Below are 17,851 nucleotides of genomic sequence, written 5' to 3' on the forward strand. Positions count from 1 at the left end.
AGCCCCCCTGCAGCTGGGGTGGGAGGTTTGAATTCACCCCCCTCACCCGCTGGGGTTCCTGCACTTTGAAATGCAAACCTGCCTTTCAATGCAAATGCTGCGAGAGGTTGGGCCCAATAAAAGCCTGTGGGCAGGGAGGTGCCTGGCCCCGGGACACAGCTCCCCAAGGCGCCCAGGTGAGCAGCAGGGAAGGAGGGGCGGCCGCCTCCCCGCCAAACCAAACCCGGCCCGCAGCCGGCGGCACAGTGGCACAGCATGTGCGTGGAGCCGGCCGGGGAAGATGTATGTAGGTTATCTTTTGGATAAGGACACCAACATGTATCCCAGCCCCGTCCGGCATTCCAGCATCAACCTCAACCCCCAGAATTATGTGCCGGGGCCGCCCCAGTACTCGGACTTCGCCAGCTACCACCATGTGCCGGGGATTAACAACGACCCACACCATGGGCAGCCGGCGGCCGCCTGGGGCTCTCCCTACACCCCTGCCAAGGAGGACTGGCATTCCTACGGGACCGCTGCTGCGCCTTCCACTGCCAGCCCAGGGCAGTTTGGATTCAGCCCCCCAGATTTTAACGTCATCCAGCCCCCGGGCTCTGGACTCCTGCCTCCGCCCATCAGCAGCTCCGTCCCCCAGCTCTCCCCTAACGCCCAGAGACGCACCCCGTACGAGTGGATGAGGCGCAGCATTCCCAGCACCAGCAGCAGCGGTAAGAAAACCCCTCAGCCCTGCACCCCTGCGCCTTCCTCGGTGCAGAGGATCCTTGGGCTTGAAGTCCTGCGGGGCCGGATCCTGCTCCGTGGCTCTCCCTGCATGGAGACTGCTGGGAGGGACAGCATTCGTGGCCTGCCCTCAGCATGGTGCCTGGTCCCCAAAGAGCAGGGGTACCCCTCTGCCAAGGTGGCAGGAGCCGAAGATGGACAGGGAGGGTACTGTCCTTCCGCGTTGCTGGCAGCCAGGGTTATATGGTTGGAAAGTCCTTTTTCGCAGTTGGTCTCTGCCCCTGCACCCCTGCCCTCCCCTGGTGCCACCGGGTAGGATGGGCACAGCCAGACACCCCGGGATGCCGGGGCCCTGCCAGCCCCGAGCGGGTGTCGGACAGGGTGTCTCGTGTGTGCAGGGGTGAGCGTGCGGGGCTGTGGCTGTGCGCCAGTGTGCAGCTGCGTGTGAGAGCCCATGTACGGAGGGTGTGCGTGTGTGTGCAAGGCGCCTTATGCTGCGTGCATGTGTAGTGGGTGTGTGTATGTGTACAGGGAAGGTACCATAAGTATATATGAGGAGGGAGGGTGCTACATGTGCTGTGTGTACGTATGTAAGGTGTATTCAGTGCGTGAGGTGCTGTAGGCTCTGTGTGCGTGTGCAAGGTGCCATAAGCAGTATGTGCGTATGGGGCTTGCTGCCTAAACAGTGTCAGCGAGCGTGTACGGGGGATGCTACGTGCTCAATGTGTGCGTGCAAGGTGCTGCGTGCTGAGCACAGCGCCGTGTGCGGTGTGTGTGCAAGGCGCAGTGTGTGTGTGTGCTGTGTGTGGTGGGTGTGCAAGGTGGGGGGGGCGGTTGTGCAAAGTGCAGTGCATTTGGGGACGGTGCCACGTGGAGGGTGCCTGCGGGTGCTGCAGGTGCAGCACGCCGTGTGTGCGTGTGCACGGCGTGTGGGTGCCGTACACCGCACGAGTGGGTGCCCCCGCTCCTGTGCCTACCGCTGGCCTGGGCGCCGAGCGGCCGTGCTGTCCCTAGGGCCCTGCCGCCACGTCCCCAGGGTCCTGTCCCCGGTGAACTCCTGACCTGGGGTCGGGGCGGGGTGGGGGGGAAGCGTCTGGGCAACCCCAGCCCCCTGCCCGCGCTGGGCGGGGGGCCCTGCTGCCCACTTCAAAGGCGGTGGGCAGATCCCCCCTTGGGGCCAGCCCAAATTGACAAGGGCTTCGCTTTGTCATGGAGATGGTGGCCGGCTCCTTTGGCAGCGAGGTGAGGTGCGGGGCCCTTTGTCCTGCCCTGCCCGTGCCCTTTCATCTTCCCCTCCAGGCTGCGATCGCCGCTGCCAGCCCAGCCTGGACCCATCCTGCCCGCAGCGGGACCCTCCGCCCGCCGGGCTTGCCCGGACCCGCCACCCCTCTCCCTCTGCCATGCTGGCTATGAGCTCCGCAAACTCACTACAGGAGTGGTCTGTGCACCTCTCGGGGGCGAGTTTCCTTTTGGTTGCCCCGTATCCCCGGCATCGGGGCCAGGGCTCCCTGTTTGCAAAGTGTCTCCGATGTTAGGCTTGTTTCTGGCTCCCTGCTGTCCCCGCCTGGGGCTGGCCAGGCCCCGTGTAGAGATTCTCGTGCAAAGGGCTTGTGCAGAGGTGCCTGGGGTCTTCCAGCATGGAAAATAGCTCCTTGTGTTCGCCAGATCCATGTGGCGTGGATGGGGATGGGGCTGTCCCAGTGGGACCAGTGGTGAAGCGGGCAGAACATCCCGATAAATGGAAAAAAACAGCCCCGCTCTGGAAAGAGGAGGGAAGAGGCAGGCTGGTATTTCCTGGCCCATTTTAAGCACTGAATATACCTATTTAGGAAAAATGCCTCCCCCCTGTACCCAGTGATGCAGACCCACAGGCGTGCTGGAGCTAAGGGCTGCCCTCTGCCCCGGGGCGGAAGGGCGGTGTGATCGTGCAGCCCCCCATGCAACTGGGACCCCGCCACTTCTGCAGGTTTTGTAGGTCCGAACGTCTTGGTTTCTTCTGAGGAGAGAGGTGGGAGGGAAAATTAATGAGGGGAGAAAGACATCAGCACACCTCTCCTCTGGATCAAGGGCACGGTTTTACACCCAGGAGCAGGGCTGAGATAAAGCAGGAGCTTGAAAGTGCCTCTGATTGAGTTAGATGACAATTGAGTTGATTGAATTCTGGAAAAATGTCATTAGTTGCTTAGTTTGTATCTCTTAGATTAAATACATACAAAGAGAGAAATAAATCAGCCTTGTTCCCCTTGCACACAGAGGAGGAGCTGCCCCAGCCCAGCCTCAGCAATGCGGGGATGGGTGCTGGGGTGAAAGCCCCTTTCTTGTGGTGGTTTTCCAGGTTGGGTGATCAGTGAGGTCTCTTTTTAAGGCACTTGCAGATTAAGGACCTGTCCTTGCGTCTCTGCTGGGTCCAAGCCCGGCACTGCTGGTGCCAAGTGGCTGCAGGATACAGCCGTGGTGGGACCATGTGCTGGGAGATGGTGGGATGCAGCCCGTGTTTTCCAGGGCTGCCCTTTAAATAAAAAAAAAAAAAAAGAGCCTTTCTCCATTAAGCTTGAAAGAGAGTAGGGCAGAGATGGGTTTGACATAGATAAGGGTGAAATTCTTAGATGAATCGTTTTATTGAAATCAATAAACTGGACTTCAATCAATCTGGATTGATTAACTACCCATCTCACCGCAGTGGGGATAGGAAATGAATACCCGGACCTTTTTCCTATAAATATCAACAGTTTCATTGCGAATGCTATAAATCATAATACTTCAGAGGGTTGTAAATTAAGGTTCCCTCTCTGTCTTGCCTTGTATAAACAGCTCTTGGCCGCAGTTTGAAAGCTTTTGGGAAAGAGCTGTGGGGTGGTAAGAGAAAATGTTACGCAGGGAATATGAGTGTGTTGGGGGCTTCTGCAAATGCGATCCAGAGAAAAATCAATGAGAAATCTCCCAGTGACTCATTGCAGAGTCAGTCTTTACAGGGGGGTGATTTTATATACCTGTTGCTAAATACGTGTGTGCTTCACCCGGCTGAGTCAAGATAACCCTGCAGCAGAAGGGATTGCCATGCCGGAGGGCTGGTCGCTGGGAATGGGGAGTTAAAGGGAACCAAGCTGGAAGATGTCTCCAGGCCTCGTTTCTCTCTCCAATGTCACCTCTTTTTCTGCTCATAAAATCTTCACGAGCAGCGTGTCAGAGCCTCATGCTTCCTCCTTATTCGCAATTATTTGCAAACTTCCCTGTGAATTGCACCCCGGCTCTATAAAAAGCTCAGGAAGGTGGCTGGAAACAGCGGCTGGCTGAACTTTGAAATTCACCCTCTGCTCGTTAGTTATGCAAATCCTCAGATACTGCCTCTGGTCTGGCTTTTAGGTCACTAATCAAGCTGGGGCTGCAGTGCTAAATATTGCAAGTGAAAGTGCAATTGGGGCATCCCTTGGGGAGGCGAATGTGCTCAGGGCTTCGCGTGGTATCAGTGCCCGTGGTGCCTGGGCAGGTTTTGGGGTGATGGAGAGCAAACACTGATGCTCCGAGCATGGGTGAGGGGTGATTTGCTGGATGTGCAGTTTTCCATCTCAGTTTTCACCATTTCCAGCTCAGTTTTCCAGCTCTATTTGTTGCCCTCGTGAGGTCCATGAAAGCCAGGGGAAACAGTAAAAAACCCGATAATGAGACAGAAACCTTTGCCCTGGACAGACGGGGTTCATGCCATGCGTGGTATGTTTTGGGGTGATGGTGGTGGCTGGAGGACAGAGCATTTTCCCAGTCAGTTCCTGCATGGGGGACCCCTCTTTAGGACATGGTCGCTCCCCGTGAGACCCTTTGCTCCCCTGGATCACTTGGTGTGTGCATGCATCGGGCCCCATCAGTCTTCTTCCCTTGAATTATTAACCTACAACCTGCTCCTGGCCCCAGCTGGGATTTGTTGACTGCTTAGCCTGCTGGCCAAGGTACAGGCCTTTCAAACTTTCCTAGAATTGACTTTCCTTGAACAAAAAGGCCTTCCCTGGAGCCCTGGCGGTACCTACGTGATGGGCTTGGCTGGCTAATACCCTGGGATTAGCAGAGGGACACTTTAAACCTCTGGCCAATGGCAGATGTTTCCTACAGGGGACCCTTCAAGGACGCCCACTCCAGCGCTGTTAGCTTTGCGATCACCCGGATAAGGGGACGGATCTTTCCCCTGCGCTGCCCCACGGTAAGGATGGGCTGAGCCCTATGGGGCTGGCGTGAAGGGGAAGAGGAGTCCCGGTGCCCAGCCGGCACCAGCGCTGCCTTGCTGTCCTCCTCCTGCTGCAGCCGGGCCAAATCCAGCCAGGTGGCCGATTCGGATGAGCTGGATCTGGGCTCTATGCCGTGGGGCTGGTGTGAAGGCGATGCTCTGAAATGGGCTGTTTCCAGCCCGCATGTGCTCGCCAGCCCATGTGCTACCCCGACACTCCTCGCCCTCCCGTGCTGGTGCGGTCTTTGACCCGGCGCAGGAGCCTGGCTGGCACCGCTTGGCTCAGCGCTCATAAAACCATGGGAGCAACCAAAGGAATCTGCCAGTTGCCAAAATAAAGGGTTGAATCACTGCAGGGCTGGGAAATGCTTGCTCCAACGCCCAGCCTCAGGCTGCTGCCCCCAGGGTTGAAGCATCTCCTGTCGCGTTGCTCCGTGCCCAAGAACGTGGGGTCGTGATGGGGAACTGCAACCACCGGCAACCTGCTCCTCATCCCCTTGGGGTTTGCACTTCCTGGGAGGAAGATGAGGCTTGCAGGAGGGGTGCCTTCGGCCACCTGTGTGGGTGTGGGTGCAGATCTGGCCCCATCCCACTGTGCCAGCAACGCGGAGCCCAGCCAGGGCCACCCTGTGCTCCTGCGCACCGGTCTGCGCTCTCCAAATCCGGCTCTTTGCCCAGGTGTTTCTGCTCCTTCCCAGCAGGCAGGCTGCCCTGCGCGGCTGTGCCGTGCACCATGCCCCGGCCTCTGCCTCCTGGCTCTACCAGTCCCATAACCTCCAGGCAAGCAGCCCGCAGCCACACACACCCACTTACAGCAAAGCTGTGGGGCATTTTTGGAAGCATAGAGCTTGATCCTCTGCATGCAGGAGACTAGAAAGCCATCAGGACAAGTGGCGCAGTTTTAGAATCAGAGAATCACAGAATCGTTCAGGTTGGAAAAGGCCTTTAAGATCATCAAGTCCAACCATTAACCTAGCACTGCCAAGTCCACCACTAAACCATCTCCTTAAGCACCACATCTGCACATCTTTTAAATACCTCCAGGGATGGTGACTCAACCACTTCCCTGGGCAGCCTGTTCCAATGCCTGACAACCCTGTCGGTGAAGAAGTTTTTCCTAACATCCAGTCTAAACCTCCCCTGGTGCAACTTGAGGCCATTTCCTCTTGTCCTATGGCTTGTTACTTGGGAGAAGAGACCGACCCCCACCTCGCTACAACCTCCTTTCAGGCAGTTGTAGAGAGCAAGGTCTCCCCTGAGGTTTAGGGACAGTGAAATGAGCTGGGCTGCCTGTCCCGAGCATCAGCATCATCGCTGCGCAGCGCGGCTGCCATCGCCTCTGCTCGGCAGAGGGAGCATCGACCCCTCCGCGCAGAGGCAGCTGGAGCACATCTGGCTGCCAGATGGGGGTGACTACAGCCAGCCTGGAGGCTCCTGAGCTTTAGGAGCTGACCCCAGCCCTCTCCCAGGCCTGGGATCTCTGTCGTGGGACATTGCTTTACTGGCTGCCCCCCTCTTTGCAATGGGGGGGGACGATTTCCCCCCATGGAGCTGCAGAAGGACTGGGGGTTAAGCTGCCCCGGGAGTCCCATCAGCGACCAGAGCCCATGACGCTGACCCTGGGACTCCACTCTGGTTTGAAACTGCTTCTGTGCCTCAGTTTCTCCATCTGCAGCAGTGCCTAAGCTATGCTGGGGGTGGGGGGAAGTTTTTCTTGATGCTTTCCCTGGGGAGGAAGGGCAAATCCTGATAGAGTGCCAATTCTTCTGGGACGAGAGGATTTTATCCTCTTTGCAAGTAGATGCTGCTCATTCAGAATAAAGCAGCTTTATCATGGAAGGAAAGCACCCACCTGGGGGTGACAACAGTGCACCCCATCTTGCTGCACTTTAACTCCAGTGCGGACAAGTTCTTTCCCTGGTGCTCACTGGTGACAGGACTTTCACACCTGGTGTTTTTCAGCAGTAAAATATTGTAGTGCCATCAGATGGTGTGGAAACGCACCCAGTACAGACAGACAGGCAGATGAGGCTGTACAGATGGAGCCACTGCATGGCCAGAGCATCGCCAGGAAGGTGAGACCACGCAGGGCTGCTCCGGGAGCAGGTTGCCCAGGCTTTTCATGCCAGTCATGCGAGGAGCCGCCGTGCAGCAGGGCGTGCAGAGCCACCGAGCAGCCACGGGGCCGGCCGGCCTGGCAGCAACGCTGCTGTCCCCCACGCCAGCATGTCCCGTGCAAAGCAGCATGCAACGCGCCCGCATCCCCGGTCCTCGGGGACCTCTGCGGTGGGGCGCGACAGCCGGGACCGCAATGGGGTCTCATCTCGGTGGCTCCGGCAAGCGGGTCGGGGCTGCCGTACCCCGGCTGCCCTGATCGGAGCCCTGATGGCTGCATAGCGGCTTCCCACGGAGCCAGGGTTTGCAGCTGCTGCAATTTTGAGCTGCTTTGACCTGTGAAATAGAGACCTTTAGAAAAGCGCACAGGTTTATGCTCCCTGCTGCCGGCAGCCACGCTGCTCCTGCTGTGGCTGGGAGGGCTGTGTCCCGTGGATAGGGATGCTCTGGTCAGAGCTGGCCCGATCCCCTCTTAGCCGTCCTGGGCACACCGGGCTGGGTGCATCGCTCTGTGGGACTGGAGAAAAGACAAGCTCCAAAAAACGTACGCCAGCTCTTGCTCCTTCGCTACTTTCTGCCTCCTCCCAGGGTGCCACTGCCACCCCACAGGCTCTTTCCTCCCCGGTTTGAACCAGCCCCTTCCCAGTGCTTCCTAAATCTGCTCAACACCAGCCTCAAAATACCCCATCACCCTATAGCTGATCTGTTAGGGTGTTTGGGGGATCGTTTCTTATTGAAAGCCATCCTTTGGGCAGGCCAGGGCTGGAGAGGGTGAATTGCCACCTCCCTGGCAGCCTCCACTGTGGCTGTGAGGGTGCAGAGCCCAGGATGGTGGGCACAAGGATCTGGTTTGATTTTCTCTTCCCCTGTCTCTGCTTCCCCAGCAGCCACGGTCCAGGGCAGGAGCTCCAGCATCCCATCCCCGGGGCAGGGCTGCTGTGGGTCGGGACCCCGGGGGCTGGGGGTCGGGACCCCGTCCTCCCGCGTGTGTGCGAGTGCGTGTGCGTGCACACTCAGAAGCGCGTCCTTTGGGGTTTGCACAGCACATTAAAGCTATTCCCTTATCTAATCACGGCTCAGGTGAGTGCTATTAGGGTTATACATTAACAGTGGTAACGATACCCTCTCCCCACACAGCCATTGGCCCTGCCTTGATCCCAAAGCCGAAACCCTTCCAACTGGCCCTGCGAATGGCTCCATTTGGCTGCCCTAGCAGTTCCTTTGCCTGGTCTTTTGGGGACAAGAAGGAGAGACTTTAAATGCATAGCAGGGCTGGAAGGGACTAGCAGCTGTGCTAGGAAGCATCACCAGAATCCCCTTTGCACCCCATGCACCCCGTCCACGCTCCCTCCCGGTGCGGCAGCAGCAGCCCCGGGCTATCCCGGTGCTGTGGGACAGCCCGGTCCACCTCCGACGGGCTTCCCTGGAAATGCAGGAGCGGGTCCATCCCTCTGCTCGGCCATGCTCCCCGCTGCAGCACCAGGGTTTCCCCGTAGGTACGAGGGCTTCCCGTGCTGGCTAGTCCCAAATTTCCTCTTTCCTTTCACAGAGCCATAAAAAGTCTCCAGGAGAGAGTTAAGTGTAACCCAGCATTCATATTCAAGGTAGTTGAATTATTCATTGTCAATAGTATTTCTTGCAGAGTCCTTTTCTTTTCCTTGTGAATCACCCACAATACATTCCCGAATTCAGCAAACATCACCGAAACCAGCAATTAGTCGAGATGAATAACTTTCCATCTCTGGCGTGGTCGTGAGCCCTCTGCTTTCAGTCTTTGCTATCTGATATCAGGCAGCAAGAGACTGGTGCCCAGCTCACACGGTGACGGCTCACCGGTATGGCCGGGTATCTGCCAGGCCGGAGGCAAAGCAGAGGCTTCATCAAGGATGAACGGTGAAGAGGCAACAACAAAGAACAAGCTGTGATGGATCTATTTACAGCTGCAGCAGGAAATAATAATTCCTGCTGAAATTCATGGCATACGTGGTATTCGCAAACCACCTTATTTCTTTATTCTTTAATTTTTTTTTTACTTTATCTGTCAATTCCATTGCTTTCCAGCTGTTTTTTCTCCAAGCAGTGCTATTCAAATAGCAATATTGCAAATAAGATCATTTTAAAGTCATTATCTTTTCAGAAAGGTTTTTGCTTTCAAATGAAAAAAAAAGTAAAATTTATATGAGAAAGAAAATATCTTGTAGGAGTCCCTGAGCCTGGAGCAGGCAGAGGGAGCCCGGTTTCTCACGGAGCTGCTAAACCCTGCACAAATCTCCGCCGGCACCTCTGGTTTATTCTGTAACTCCCTGGGAATCGCTGTGTTTGCAAATTCAGCACAGGTCCCTCCTGGGCTGCGATGCAGAAGTCCTTCTCACACCGACGAACCCTTCACCTGCAGGGCGGCGAGAGGAGGCACGGGAAGGGCAGGGGTCCCGTGGGAGAGCCAGGGGAGAGCGTGGGGTCTTGCGTGGGCCAGGTGCCCCCGGCATCGCTCCAGCCCCGCGCTGTGCCACGGTCGGTTTTGTTTCGAGCCGCCGCGGCCGATGTGTGCCAAAGAGGAGACGAATGCCCAGGAATGCTGCTGTAGACCCCTCTTGCACTAAATCACCGCGTTTCAGACACATGTCTGCAGCCATCTCCATACACATCTTGCTCAAGCAAACTACCTTTTTTTACCCTGTTTTTGCCTCAGAGTCACCCTGTGTGGCCAGAGGCAGGTTTTCTCTCAGCGGTGGTGAGGAGGGATTAGGTGTTCACTTCCAAACAGCCCCGGGATGAGCTGTGCTCCCCGCTCTCTAAAGTGGTGACTGAATTCATCACATCCCTCAAATATGAGTTAGTGGCTAAAGCCCAGCCCCGGTGCTGGGAGACTTGGTTTCTACTCATGGCCGTGTTCCAACCTTGCTGTGCTGCTACCCTCTTCCCTTTGGTGCCGCCTGGGGACCGTGCTGGGACCCTCGGCCATCCCGGCCAGCCCCTGGCATCATCCCACTCACGTTGTGCTGAGCTCGTGCCAGCACCTACTTCCAGGAGCAATGGCAGGAGGACACCGAGAGTGACATAGTCATGGAAATTGGGTGCTAACTTGAATTGCAGGGCTGCTGCTTTTGTGCCTGGGAGTGCTGGGATCAAGTCCCAGCAGGGTGAGATGTCTCCCGTGCCCACCCCATCTCCCACGTGCACCCAAGGGTGCATGCACACTCATGTGCTTCCACATGGGGTTTGCTCAGGGGCCAACGGCAGGGGCTGGACCTTTGCTGGCTTTTGCTTATTTAGTAGAAAACCAGCTGCCTTTTGGAATCCCATGGGATGCTGCGAGGGCAATGACCCCAGGGGACCCCCTCTCCCACTCGCAGCATACCGTGCCTGTGGGTTGTCCTGTATCTGATGCTCTTTTACATTTGTCTTCCAGCATCAGAGGTGGCTTAAGAAAGTCCCCATCTCCTTGCAATGGGGGACCAGGGGAGAGACACCCTTAAAAATAAAATTGAGTTGGTTGAGAAAGAGATTCGAAGCCTGGGGGTTGGGTTTTTGCTGTGTGGAGATTCTCTGATGTCTGATTAGGGTTGAGTCCACTCTGGAGTCTCTGAAGCACAGTTTGGCTCTGCGCCACCCAGGCTCCTGCTTCCACTAGGATGGTCAGAATTTAATAATATTGCTAAGACGTCTAGATGTCGATCAGATTTGTCCCAAACTGACAGATGTGCCAAGGACTCGATAGGGTGAATGGATGAACAGGACGGCAGGCACACAAAGGTCCCCTTTCCTGGGGAAAGCAGGCTGTAAGCGAGGTTATACGGGTTGCTGGGTCACTAGAAATCCCTCCCTGCACATCTGCAGCAGTGGTGGGCAGTATCCTGTCCGCGCTGGTACATCCAGGGCAGCCCCAGGGAAATCCATGGAGCTGTTCTGGGCTTGCTCCTACCCCTTCCCACGGCAGCACTGCTCTCAGCAGCAGAAATTCAGGAGAAGATGGGCAAACGTGTCTGCCAGGCAAACAAATGGCCGGGTTCCCAGTTGAAAGGACAGTGGCTGCTCAGCTGAAAGCATGGCTCCATCCCTCCCGATGCCCTGGAACAGGATTTTGTTATTTTGTGTGGAGAAGCAAATATTCACAGCTGTGTTTATTCCCCACCAGTGGGCTCTTCTGCAGAGGAAAGCACCAAGGACTTGTCAGCAAACTGCTGGGCATGGGCATCCTTCCTTGAAGTGCTACCCACACCCTCCGCGGCCCCCGGCCCAGGCAGAGTTCAAGCCGTTGGCTCTTGCTCTGCAGCTCGCCCTGCATGTGTGCGATTTAGCGAAGGAGCTAATGGAGAAGGCGACTGAGCTATTTTTGACTGTATTTTTCTGCTAGAAAGTGGCAGGTGCTGCCTCGTGCACAGAGATGTGGGGCTCAATGGCCCCAAGCTCTGTATCTGGAGGGTCCCAAGGCGAGATTTGGGCTGGCTTCGGTCAAACACGGCTGGCCCACGGATCCAGTCCCTGGGCGTGCTTGTGCACCATGTGGGCTTTCTTCAGTGCATCTTTAAAGACTGCACCAAACAAACAAGCTGCTGCCCTCCATCTGAGCTCGGTACTGGGAGGAGGAAAATAACCCTCTTGGTGGCAGAGAAATGCTGCCATCCCTGGGTTTTCCCTCTTTCTGCTGTCCTGATCTGTGTGCCTTCAAGTGATGGCACCTTGGGTTTGGGCTTCCTGGCAAAGAACTGGGCTTCCCTCAGCCCTCCCAGGCTGTATTTTTGCAGTCAGCTAGTCCTCCACCCACCACAGGGCTTGCAGCTCTGCTTCTCTTGGGGACGGTGTGTCATGGCACGTGGGATTTATAGTCCATCTTCTCAAGATGCCTCTGAATCCCTCCTGCACCAAGAAATTTCCCCAATGCCCAGGTGCCTTCCAACACAGAGAAACACCCTGGTGCTACCCAGGATGGGCATTAAATCCCATTAGGACCCTCACAACTCTCTTTTCCACTGGTCCCCAGGGTATTGCCATGCTTCTCCTGAGCTCTCCACGGGTGGCTGTGTAGCTCCTCCATGTCCTCGGTGATGCTCCTACCCCTCCCTTCTGTCCCCTCTCGGCTCACCCCCGCTCTGCTCTCTCTGCCAGGCAAGACCAGGACGAAAGACAAGTACCGGGTGGTGTACACAGACCACCAGCGCCTGGAGCTGGAGAAGGAGTTTCACTACAGCCGCTACATCACTATCCGCCGCAAGGCCGAGCTGGCCGCTGCCCTCGGGCTCACCGAACGGCAGGTCAGTGCTGCCGTGTCCCAGGAAAACCCACGTCCCAGGTGGAGATGGGGCTGGGGAGGGGAAGGGCTGCAGCCCAAGCAGGCAGCAAGGTGGCACCTTGCTCCGTATCTCTGCCTTCTCTTCCAAAGTCCAGGATGCTCCCCCTGCCCCAGGGGGACACCGAGGGTTGTCATCCTTGGCTGCATCTCTCCCCATCTCTGCATCTTTGTCTTTCTGCAGGTGAAAATCTGGTTTCAAAATCGGAGGGCAAAGGAGAGGAAGGTGAACAAAAAGAAGATGCAGCAGCAAAGCCAGCCCACCAGCACCACCACGCCGACCCCGCCGGCCGTTGGCACGCCGGGACCCATCGGAGGCCTCTGCAGCAGCAGTGCCCCAAACCTCGTCTCCTCGTCTCCGCTGATGATCAAGGAGGAATTCATGCCTTAACCTCCTCCACCAGCTATAGACACCAAGAGATAAGCACTATGCAGCAGAGCCCAGCCGGTCCGTGTGCTCTGAGGAGTGACAGCCCCTTCCCAAAGACACGATGGTCCCCAGCTGAACCAATGGGGCAGCCAGCGAGGCTGGTCGAGGTGGCACCGGGACCTTCCCAAGGGGCTGGTAGGCTCTCTCCTACGTAAAAACCATAGGTTAGGTAGTATTGCTCTCCTGTAGGAAACATGCACCAGTCTGGTCTCTGGTATTGGTAGCCCAAAGCAAGGTCCTAATGTTAGCAGAAGGAAGGGGGTGGTGGTGGAGGATGGCTTTCCTACGGTGCTTCAGGTGGAGCCGGTAGGACGCTTCCTTTGGTCCCTCTGGCGATCCAGCTGCTTTTGGGGCAGCTCGAACAAGACTGAACTAGAAAAAAGACCTGGCTGGACTCAGGGCAAAACAAACGTCTGCTGAGCTGCTCTCCTGGACCTGCCGCGCCGGAAAGGGGGGTGCCAAAGGCAGAGCGGGTTGGACTGTGGGAGCCAGGCAGGACCCTCGGCCATGGGACCCACGGGGGGACTCCTTCAAACCACGGCGACGGTGGCGAGCCGGAGCACGCCCTTGGCCAGAGTCCCTGAGCATCCCCACCCACGTCCCCCAGCCACCCCGGCAGCGCCTGCTCCCACGCCCCCAGCTCTGCCCCTGCAGCCACAAAGAGCCACGCAGAGACGTGTCCAGCAGCCCCGGTGCCCCTGGCCGTGCCATGGCAAGGCAGCACTGCAGCCATCCTCCACCTGGAGCACAGGGAGAGAAGAGGAGAGGAGAGAGCCGGGCGCAGGCGCGCTGGAGCTGGACCACCCTGCTGAGCCCTGAGACCACCTTCCAGTGGAGAAGGAGAGGAGAACAAGAAGGTTTGCCATCGGGGCAGGGTGCAAGAACCAGCCCCAGGCTTCCAGAAGGGCCGATAGCGGGAGAGCTTTGTGGTGCCGCTCCAAGGAAGCGCAGCCGCTGCAGGCACCGGCAGCTGCTGCTGGGGCGGACAGGGGCCATCTCAGGCAGAGGAAGGGCTGGAGTGTGCCCTGGTGTTAGGTGATGGAGAGGTGGTTTCCAAAAAGACAGAGAAGTGGGGTTTTCCTATTTTATTCAAAACGCAAATGACTCAAGGTTTTGCTCTCCGTGTCCCCCCTCCTCCATGCACTGGACCACCTCTCGACCACTGTGTGCCCTAGGCCAGTGACTGATACCCCTCTTTTCCTGCTGCTGAACTGCAGCTGAAGTGTCCCTTCACGCTGCTGAGTCCTGACCGCTCTACTGGCCCGGGTTTCCGATGCCCCAAAGGCCAGCGGGGCACGGCTGGGACACAGGAGGGTCTGCGGCTCCTGCTCGGGGCTGTGCCAGGTGTTCCTGGACTGCGGCTTCCCAAGACCAAGACGTGGATGAGGATGCCTGGGCCTCACGTGGCAGCTTGCATGGCCTTTCCCAGCGCCATTTCTCTGAGCTCCAGAAAGGTGGAGCAGCAGACGTGTCCCCTGCTGCCTTCAGAGCACCCGGCCAAGCCCTCACATCACACCCAACACTGCTTGTGCATCGCATTCCTCGGCTGCCCTGTCCACCGCCAGCCTCACACCGCTCCCAGCCCCTGATGGCCCAGAAAACAAGGTGCCCAAGCACGCTGCGGCTTTTACAAGCCATCCCACTGCACTCGCTGCCCTGCTCCAGCTCTCATAGGATTTGGGTCTCCCTCCTGCGGGGGCCACTGACACCTCCCTCGGCCACCGCTGCCAGCTGCTCTCGGTGGCGAGGACGAATGTTTGCATTGGCTCGGGACTTTGGCTCAGATTTTGTGTATATAAGGCAGAACTGGTTTTCCTTTTTATTTTTTAGGCATCGGTGAAAATAAAAGCGAGCAGGAATCCCGCACGCCATGGGTTTGTCGCTGTCTCCTCCCGGCCTGCGGTGCTGCAGCAGGGGAGGGATGCCAGCGCCAGGGCTGCACCAGCACCGATGCCCCCGACCACGGCTGGGGTCGGGAGCAAGGGGTCCTGCCCAGCCCCACCAAAAACGGTGCAGATGGATGTCTTGATGCAACAGGCTTGCCCCTGTAGCATGCCGTGTGCCCATCCCGCAGGGGCATTGCTGGGGGTGGCGCGGCCTTTGCCACCGAGAGGGCTGGCCGTGCCGGGCGACCCGACGGCTGCAAACTCACAGCCCCGGGGGCAGCCGGGGAAAGGGTGAGGCTGGGCTTCGGCTGGCGGAGGCCAAAGAACAAGGCCAGCTGCCCACGGACGTGGCCACCTCCCATTGGCGCCTCCTGGCTTCTAATCTTGTTTTATGGCTGTTGACGGGCTGAATATCCTCCTTGTCCAAGAAAGGCAAACAGGGAACGAGGATGTGAGATAGTGCCTGGGACAGCTGGCATCGGTGCCCGCACTCTCCTCTCTCCATCCCAGCCACATCCCCCTGGTCCTTCAGGGCACCGAACAAGGGGCTGCCCTCGAATCCCTGCCCAAAGCAGCTCCTACAGCCCCCCAATGTGCCAAGCGTTGCCTGGAAAGAGGCAGGTACACGTGTGCTGAGGTGCCCGGGCAGGGCAGGTGGCTGTGGAGGGATGCAGGATAAAGTCCTCATGGGTGGAGGAGATGGGGGAGCGGGGGCAGGATGAGGTGGCATTGCAGAGAGAGGGACAGAGCAAAGGGTTTTTTTCCTCATCTTGCAACAGTGGCTGCATCTACCACTGCACCCTGGTGACCCTGCACTCACCGGCACGGCGCCTGGGCTGCCCGCGGCATCGGACCACTGCCTCCCTGCACCCCTGCAAGGGGATGTGGGGCATCAGGAGCTAAAACAGGCCGGGGGAGGCAAAGGAAATGGAGCTGGTGCAATACGGGAAAAGGGATGGGACTGGATGGGCCACCTGCCCAAAGAGCTGGGATGCACTGGGGCAGCTGGGGTCCACTTCTGTGTGGAGACTCCGGCGTGGTCCCCATGCCAGGAGCTGGCTCCTCCACATGCTCACATGCTCACATGCTCCTCCACATGCTCACTCCTCCCTCATCGGGCTTTGCCTGCCTTTGACATCCAATTTTGTCATTGCCACATGGGGACCGGCCGGTGGGATCCTCCCCTGGCAGGGGACAGGGTGGTGGCAGCCCAGCCCCGGGCATTGCCATCGCCTGCAAGGTCTTGCTCAAGGGGGAAGCTGGAAGGGAAACAGTCCTGGGCAGGGATGAAACGTGCATCTCCCAAATTCACTCACTGCATTGGGGTGCCCATGGGTGGGCGAGGGGCCAGGCTGGAGGGAAGATGCTCCGCCGCCTGCCCGGAGAGTCCGCGGGTGCCGTTGACAGGATGAAATTCCAACTGATACCCTAATCTGGCGCCTGCCTGTTTGCACAGCAGGGTAAAAGTCCAGTGAGCCGTGGGCTGTGCCCTTGGGTCCCTGCCGCCCGTGTGTGCACAGGGAGCCGGCGCTGGCGGGAAGAGGCAATAAATGCACCCACACACCCAGCCACCCCTTCCCCCAACACACACACATGCCCCTTGGCCGCACGACGAAATGCATCTGCTGCGTCCCCACTCCCATGTCCTCCCCTGCCTCCCTCCAGCTGTCATTTGGGCAGGGATGGGCGAGCCCTGAGGAGTCCACCCCGTGCCAGGAAAGGGCCTGGTGGACCCCATGTCCCCACCAGCTTTGGGACCTTTGGTCCAAACCTCCTGGACACGTCGCCTTGATGGTTGCACCCCTGGCAGATGACAGGCACCCGGTTTTAGCACCTGCAGCAGCTGCATCCCGAGTCGCACGGCCCCACATGGAGTCTGGTCCTTACGGGGACAGCCTTGCCCCATGGCCAGGGCACCCTGGGGACTGTCCCCAAGAAGCCCCCACATTTTCTTCCTGTTCCTTCCTCTGTGCTTCCCACTGGCTGCCGCTGCCTGGCTGCACCCCTCCTCGGAGAAATCTTGAAATCATCATCAAAATAAGGCCACGCACAGCAGGTGGCTAAAAACACCGCCGGCCTGCCAGCAGCCTCCAGCATGGCACGCTTCCCGGTGGTGACTAACCGGAGTGCCGCTGCCGTTGTCGCCTTCCTCGTGTCTTGCGGAGCGGATCTGGGCACAGTCCCATCTTGCTGTCAGCCACCTTCTCGCCTCTTCCTGGGCAGCTGCTGCCGGGATGCAGGTGGGCTACCCAAGCAGGGTGAGCAAGGGTGTTTCCCCAGCCTGTGTGCTGCCTTCTCTTTTCCCACCGATGGCAGGCAGCACGGGCAGTGCCAGTGCCTGTCGGACACTGCATTGGGAGGGAGAGACGCGTGTTTGCTTTCCTGCAGCCCTACCACCCCGTTGTGCCCGTGCTTCAGTCCATGGGAAGGGAAAGTTTTACTTGACGTCCCAGGGGTGGCTCAGGGGTGGGGTGGGAGAAGGCAAAGCTTGCTAGAAAATGCTTGCAAGCCCCGTGTGTGCTCCCTAGTGCCAGGCCCTTGGGGATCAGGGCACGGGGACAGCTGTGCAACACCGCCGTCCTCTGCCTGTGCTCTCCTGGGTTTTCTGGGATCCCTGGACTGCATTGCTCCTCACGGGAACACCCCTCTGGCTCCTACTGCCTCTGGAGGGTGCTGTGCCATGAGGTGGGTCTCCTGCCAGCTCCAAGGCGATGCCAGACTCGAACCAGCTCTGCAATGAGATGCTGGAGCACCCCAGATGCCTGGGGTGGGGTGTCTACTCCCGGGTGGTCCCAGGTGACAGAGAGCTGGTGGTGCTACCAGAGCAGCACCAGCCAAACCAGAAAAGGGAGCTCCAGATACAGAGCATCCCACCGGCAGAGGTATCAACACAGACATTTCAGGGTAGCGTCAGCCCTAGATGTCTCTGCTGGTAAATACTGCCCTGGAGACAAGAAGATGAGAGCTTGAAGTCCGCCCAGGGAAGGCTGGGTGGTTTGTGCAGGGCTCAGTCCATGCTGGCGACATGGGACTGGGGCAGCCATGACAAGGTGGCACCAGCCTCTCCCCTCCTATGCTGCGGCGGTGGCCGTGGGACACTTCTCTTTAGGTGGATCCCGAGGGAAAAAGCCAAAGGGGTGGTTCAGATCACACAGGCATGAAAGGTAAACAAAGCATCCCTGCCCTGAGCAGGAAGGGTG

General features: G+C 58.2%; 1 protein-coding gene across 1 annotated transcript; it reads left to right on the forward strand.

Annotated features, from left to right (window-relative positions):
- The first annotated feature begins 280 nt into the window (after positions 1 to 280).
- CDX1 (caudal type homeobox 1) lies at positions 281 to 12,871 on the forward strand. The gene is made up of 3 exons (XM_072873707.1): positions 281 to 707; positions 12,155 to 12,300; positions 12,520 to 12,871. The coding sequence occupies exons 1-3, from the start codon at positions 281 to 283 to the stop codon at positions 12,724 to 12,726; spliced, it is 780 nt and encodes a 259-aa protein (XP_072729808.1). The 3' UTR covers positions 12,727 to 12,871.
- The last annotated feature ends 4,980 nt before the right edge of the window (positions 12,872 to 17,851 follow it).

Source organism: Ciconia boyciana, chromosome 9, assembly GCF_034638445.1.
Source record: "Ciconia boyciana chromosome 9, ASM3463844v1, whole genome shotgun sequence".
Classification (NCBI taxonomy): Eukaryota; Metazoa; Chordata; class Aves; order Ciconiiformes; family Ciconiidae; genus Ciconia; species Ciconia boyciana.